Source organism: Limulus polyphemus, unplaced genomic scaffold, assembly GCF_000517525.1.
Source record: "Limulus polyphemus unplaced genomic scaffold, Limulus_polyphemus-2.1.2 Scaffold0, whole genome shotgun sequence".
NCBI lineage: Eukaryota > Metazoa > Arthropoda > Merostomata > Xiphosura > Limulidae > Limulus > Limulus polyphemus.
In genome coordinates, this window is record NW_013665610.1 from 2,468,462 (window position 1) to 2,475,164 (window position 6,703).

The following is a 6,703-nucleotide window of genomic DNA, read 5'->3' on the forward strand; positions in this document are numbered from 1 at the left end:
ATAACTGCTATGATGATAGATTTAGAGGATTATAGAAGATCAAGAGTGTTGATCAAACAAGATATCAAGAAAGCTAAAAGGGTATACGAAGGGTAAATTGAAATGTAATAAAATAATAATAAAACTTTCTTTTTAAGGGTACGTAAAATAGTAGGATAGGAGTAGGGCTTTTGAGAGATGACATATGAAGGCTTATATCTGGTGATTATGAAATGGCTGGGTTTTAAAATTATACTCTTCTTCAATATTTACTAAGGAAGATAATAGCTATATTACTTATCCTAAACATTTGCTAGAAGGAAATAAGATCGAACAAAATGATCACATTAATTCTCAGCTTGTTAACAAAAGAGTGCGAAGATGGAAAAATGATAAAGCTTCTTAACCAGGTAGTATTTCTCTTAGGGTTTTGAATCAGTTTAAGGATTAGAAACGTGAGCCAATTGCTATATTTATAAATCCTTGAAGGATGGGAAAGTGTCAGAAAATTGGAAGTTGTTCATTGTTACTCCTCTTTTCAATGAAGGTTATCAAAATTGTCCCAGTAATCATAGGCTTGTTAGTCTCGCATCAGTTGTGGGAAAAGCTTCAAAAGTCTGATAAAATATAGTTTGTAAAGTCATTTAACTAAGTTTAGTATGTTTCTGGGTTGTCAACATGGCTTTAACATGCTTTACTAATCTTTTGACATTCTCTGAATAGGTTATTGTTTATGTAGGTGAGAATACGAGTGGATATTTGATTTTTCTGAATTTTCAGAAGGCATCTGACGAGGTGCCACATAAATGGCTTGTTATAATAGTTATCTGTTAGGTATGGGGGATAGGTTGGTCCATTGAATAAAAAACTGGCTGAATGGAAGAAAGCAAAGGGTTGCTATATATTCAATTCAGTCAAACTGGATTAATGTCACAAGTGGGGTGCTTCATGGTTCAGTTTTAAGACCTTTGCTCATTTTCAAATAGTCAATAAACTGCTTAAATTTGCTTATAAATATCAAGGTTTTGGGCATTACTGGCTGTGAGGAGGAGGATGATGCTCCACAAAAGGGTTTTGATTATTTGGTGAGTTAGGTGAATAAACGTTAAATGGCTTTGAATAATTATAACTGCAAGGTAATGCATGTGGGATGTCGCAATTTGAATGGTAATAAACAATATTATGGAATAAAAGGATATCGGTGCTGTGGTTGATCAGTCTGTTAAGTCATCCAAGCAATGTGCTCTTGCTACTGCAGAGCAAATTGGATTTTAAGGTGTATTTACAGAAATATTGAATGCAAGTCTAAACAGGTTATAATTTCATTGTATAGGTTACTGGTTAGGCCATATTTGGATTATTTTGTTCACTCTTGAGCTCCTTACCTTAGGAAAGACATTGAATTGTTGGAAAAGATTTAGAGGAAGGCTACTAGGATGACATCTGGAACGGAAAGGTTAACATGTCAATTGCATTAATTTTTAAAGGGAATTGGTAGTGCTGAAGCATAATACTTTTGTACTTAATGGTGAGAATGATAGGACTATGGGACATAGATATAACTTTTGGCAGGGTAAAAGTCATCTTTAGGTAAGATAGTTTTATTGTTTTTAATAGGGTGGTGTTAGCTTTTGGAATGTTAATGGAGTTTAAGGGAAGACTTTGTAAGTATATGGATGATAAAGGCTAGTATTGAGTGTTTTTATTTACCCGGAAAGAAGCCAAAGGCCTCCTGCAGGGGTCACCTGTTTTAACCATTCCCACCGCTGGTATGTTGTCTGTCAGTCAGCCAGTCAGTAGACACTAAAATGACGTCATATAAGGGATGTTTAAGGCTACAATTTGTAATATCGTGACGTCAGTAAAATGTGCACATGTCATGAATGACAAGAAGAATTATGCACTCTGTAGGCTACAACACAGCATGATAAATGAACTTCAAAAGTCAAAATAGTTGTCACTCTTAATTTTTGTTTTATTTACTCTTGAAACAGAATGCTTTTGGGGATCCTGCAGAAGTAAATTTAGTTTTAAAGTTTAGTTTAACGGAGAGGATGGTGTAGATGGACTATCAAATCCCTTGTTATCAATAAATTAAATTAATGCTATATGTTATGTCCTTTAGACTGCTAACTATAAATTCACTTAATTAAAAGAATAATAAAAACTGAGGAAGTTATTTTAGCTTTATAATACAGAACCATAGTTTTCACTTTACATAGTTATCAAAACCTACCTTAGCCAAACAAAAACACAAGGAAAATTGCACAGAGAATGATTTTTTAAAACTTGCAAAGGTAAAGCACTTGTCCCGTACTCTATTCATCACTGATCACATTTAATCCTATATGGATACACAGTAACTTACATGCACGTGCATAACATTACAAAACCTTCATGGAATTCAACTGTGCTATATTTACATGCTAGAAACCTGTTCATATTAAGCAGGTAACCTAACAGTTAATTTGTTGACACACATGAATTATGACATTACAAAATCAACAATCTACATAAATAATACGCTTGTGTTTGTCTGTCCGAAACTTTTCTCGCAAATTTTTCAATCAAATGCTACAATTCTCATATTGTTAGAAAGGCCTTCGTCCGAGGAATCCAGATTGTATATATTGACTTTTCAATTCAGAATTACCTTACCTGTTTTTGCTTAATCAATCTTTTCAATGCAATGAGTATGGTACACTATGGCACAATGTCGTTGTCAACACGTGACGATTGGCTTTGAATGGCTTCAATTTCAACTTTAGTTTTTTATTTGTAAAGTATTTCACATAAACAATACTTAACCCACGTGTAATTTCCTAAAAAAAAAACATTACACTAAATACAACTTTATTGGCTTTTTCGACGTATTTAGGTTTAAAATACGCATGTGCAGTCCGTTCAAAACCATATGCTTATCACTTTGTGAACATGTATTTAGACGTTTCTGCATATTCAACTAAGTTTGCTTTCATAACAACTTTAAATTTACTTTACTTTGTAACCATTTAGCTTCGGTTTGTTTCATAGACTGCTATAAACACATTTTAGCTACTTTTTTCTTTACTATGGGTTTTATTTTTCGTTTTTGTAAGTTTCTTTGTTTCAACTCGTAAAACCGTGTCATACTCTGAACGCTCATAACTGATTCATAGTCTGTACACTATTATAAATATCATTACTTTACATGTAATTTTATTAAATAAAGTTACGTATGTATAGTTTTATTAAATAAAGTTACCGCCGAGTTATCGGCGGTAGGGGGACAATACACCATACGAGTAAAAAAAATAGTATTTGTGCTACTATATTTTGTTAAAGCATGTTGTAAAAATGATTTTTTTACAATTTTCACCTAGTTATTATAAAGTACATCATGGCCGAAAATATCACTAACAGCTCGGTGCCCAACTGGTGAATCAATGTTTTGTAATCATTATAAGCAAGAACGGTATACTCATTATTGAGTTATTTTATAGTTCTTAACCATGTAGATAGCTAGGTTTGATAAGAAGGTCTTATTTGTTAAATTTTCGTATAAAATGTTTTGTTTTATAAAACATTTTGAACGAAGATATAACAAAGTAATTGTACGAAAACTTATATAATATCACGTACTGTTTTAAAATTTGTAAGGCTAAAAAATAGTTAAACTTTTTTTTTATTAAAATTTTAATATTAACTGGCTGATAACATTCAGTTAACTGCCTAATATTCAACTTGTATGAAATTTACGTGATTTAATGAAGATTACAATCATTTTATAAAATATTTTAGAGCAAAAATTAGAAAAGCTTTTACATTAATATTTAACGCAAGTAGTTACATGTGCTGATAACAACGCCTTTCTTGATAATTTGTAAATGATCCCAAATTGTACATTCGAACGTGGCGCTTGAGTGCAGACGATTAGTCTTCGGCGGGTGGAAGAAAGTTTCTGAGCCGAAGCTTTTAAACCATGGTATAGTTCATGTATACGTATGACGAGTTTTGTGATTCTGATGGTGCGTATAACATTTGTTATAATCATTAATAAGTTAAGGCATCAATACAAAATATATTTTCGGGATATACTTATTTGTTAAGCTCATTTATGTCAGTAATCCGTCAAATTTTTGACACGTATCGTAGAAAATTATTGCTCGAACTAGAAGGCCAAAGAATTGTTTATTAGAATAGCACGATAAGGGTTTTAAAAATATAAGTGACATTATACTAGAAAGTGCAGTGAAGAAGCTATTAGTTACTAAGTTAGTACTGTCAAAGTAGTAGTGACAGCAAACCATCAAAAGACCTAAGACTTACCGTATTATTCACGACCTTTCGACTAATATTAGGTCTGTTGCTAAGCGGTTTAACATTGGATTTGTATTACTTACTATTAGTATTACTAGTTCAAGTAATTGTAATATTACTAAAAATAAAATATAAAGACAGAGAGGGGGGAACTTTCAGGATATCTGATATTAATAACCGTTGCTGGCGTTATTATTAGATTTCGCTTCTCTAAGGTTTAAAAATTAAATCGTAAAAAACAACATAAGGTTTATTTTTAACTTAGTTAATCTTTAAGTTCAAGTTGACGCTTTAAAATATAACATAGTCTTGCACAGGGAACCGTCAACAGTGAGACCAAACTTGCATTATGATTATTGCATCAGATACCCGGGCCTAAGTGAAAACGTCACAGATTAACACTACTATAACCCACGGTATAAAGATTTGGAGAGGATAAATTTGAGAGTGTTGTTACTACTTGGCTTCTGTGCTACCAGTACCAAAGAACTTCGCGTTAGCAAAACATCTTAACAACAGAAACTTCACTTGTCATGAAGGTAAGGTTAAGTCTTAAACAAAGTTAGAAAGCCTACTGCTGTTTTCATTAATAATAATATTAACATTTTTAAAGTTAGGTTGCAATTTAACGTTTTTTAATATTCAATATAATAATTTAAACTCAACTTATGTTACTTGTTAGGTATATACAAATATTTAACTAGTTGCTCTTTAGTTAAACATAGGCCTAACTTAAGTTAAAATGTTATAATGTTTACATCAAAAAAGAATACTCAACTTATGTTAGAAGTTAGTGAAATAATCGCATCCTTGCAGAAGTTAAACTTGGAGATGTGAAAGTATAGAAGTAGGAATGACAAAACATTCTAATAATGGTATGATACCAAAACATTAATGACTACAAAGATTTTATATTGTTAATTTTGATGGAAGTTTCAAGAAATATGCCACACACACTGTAATTAATGAGTTAGTATTACAATTTACAAACTATATAAAAATAGAAAAAATCAAGTTAGGCTTAGATAAATATTATTCATAATTTTAAGACATGAGAAGCATAAGCCTTAAATTGAGTTGAAGACAAGGAGTAAAACTAAAGGCAAGATTTTGTTAGATATATAGCCTGATAATAGTGGTATTACAAAAACTGTAAGTAATGTTAACATAACTGGATCATATGCATATGTAACAAAAAGCCATCTGGCCCAAAGTGGTCACTCTTCATCCTTAAGAATTTTACTTCTTTTTAATATTTTAAAATAAGTAAAATATAACTTTTGTATCCATATGCCTAACTAACTATAGTTTTAAAGATAATTCAAACTAATTGCCCAAACCACATTATCAAGCAAACTAATCCATAAGAAAGTAGCTCACTACAAGAAGAAGAAAAAAAAACAGCTAAGAATAAATGCACATCTTGATTTCTGAATATTAAATCTGTTATCCCAGTTGTACTTTCAAGGGGTAGACATATCACAAAACCCTAACAAATTGGGTTGGCATGAAGACCCTTATCAGAGACAATGCTGAAAGTCATAAGATATGTGCCAAATTGTCATATGACATCACAATAAATATCTTGTATTCAAAATTACTATAAATTTATTTAGACCAAAGATCTCTATTAGCTGTTTTCATTACAACTTAACACTTATGAAAGGCTTTAGGGTTTTATAAATTACATCATTCAAATCCTTCTCTTTTATTCACATTTTTACACAAAAAACAAGTTTTTTTCATATTACCATGTTCCAGGTGCAGAACTGTATACTTCTGGGTATTGAAACTCATTTCCTTTACTTTGGTTCAGTGGCTAAAACTTTAAAGGTCTTTTTTTTTAATACAAGTAAAATTTTTAAAATATTACTCCTTCCAAGCTTCTAAAAATCAGCAGTGAATTTGGAAATATTAATGTCCAATAAGCTGTCAAAATCATTGACACTGAATAATGAATAGAGGTCCCAAAATACATTTGAGTGACTTAACTTGTCACATTTTTCTTACTGGTAAAATACCAAAACAATTTTGTACCAATTTTCTATTTTTTTTGATAGTATCCAACATACTACATGTAATTAAACTTATTAAAAAGGTGACAAACCATATTTACCACATTATCAAGGTAAGTGGAAGCCATATCAGAAAACTTAAGGTGGTAGAGCAAGAAAACCTATTTCCAAAACTATGGTGAGAATTATTAAGAAAATGTAAACGATTTTTAGCAGTAGATGATATCGACTTGTGTTAGCAACAGATGTTATATATACAAATATCTTTATTAAAGCACAAGTAAGATATTTTGGAAGGAATACACCATTGTACCTTATTTTTCATTATATTAAGTGAAATAATAATTGTTTAAGCTTTCAATGACAATTTTTTTTCATTTTCATTTAGCATTCAGTATTTATGCTTGTAA

General features: G+C 30.9%; 1 protein-coding gene across 7 annotated transcripts in view; it reads left to right on the plus strand.

Moving 5' to 3' along the window:
* Window positions 1-3,900: 3,900 nt before the first annotated feature.
* The window catches only part of LOC106458387 (RNA-binding motif, single-stranded-interacting protein 1-like), a 133,749-nt gene continuing 130,946 nt past the window's right edge, over window positions 3,901-6,703 (plus strand). For 5 of the 7 annotated variants that reach the window (XM_022380473.1, XM_013917931.2, XM_022381333.1 and 2 more), the window contains exon 1: window positions 3,912-3,986. In XM_022380473.1, coding sequence (XP_022236181.1) covers window positions 3,963-3,986 — 24 coding nt within the window. In that variant the 5' untranslated portion in view covers window positions 3,912-3,962. Of the gene's footprint in view, window positions 3,987-4,595; window positions 4,818-6,703 lie in introns of all 7 variants that reach the window. The other 2 variants (XM_022380810.1, XM_022381108.1) reach the window with 2 other exon arrangements.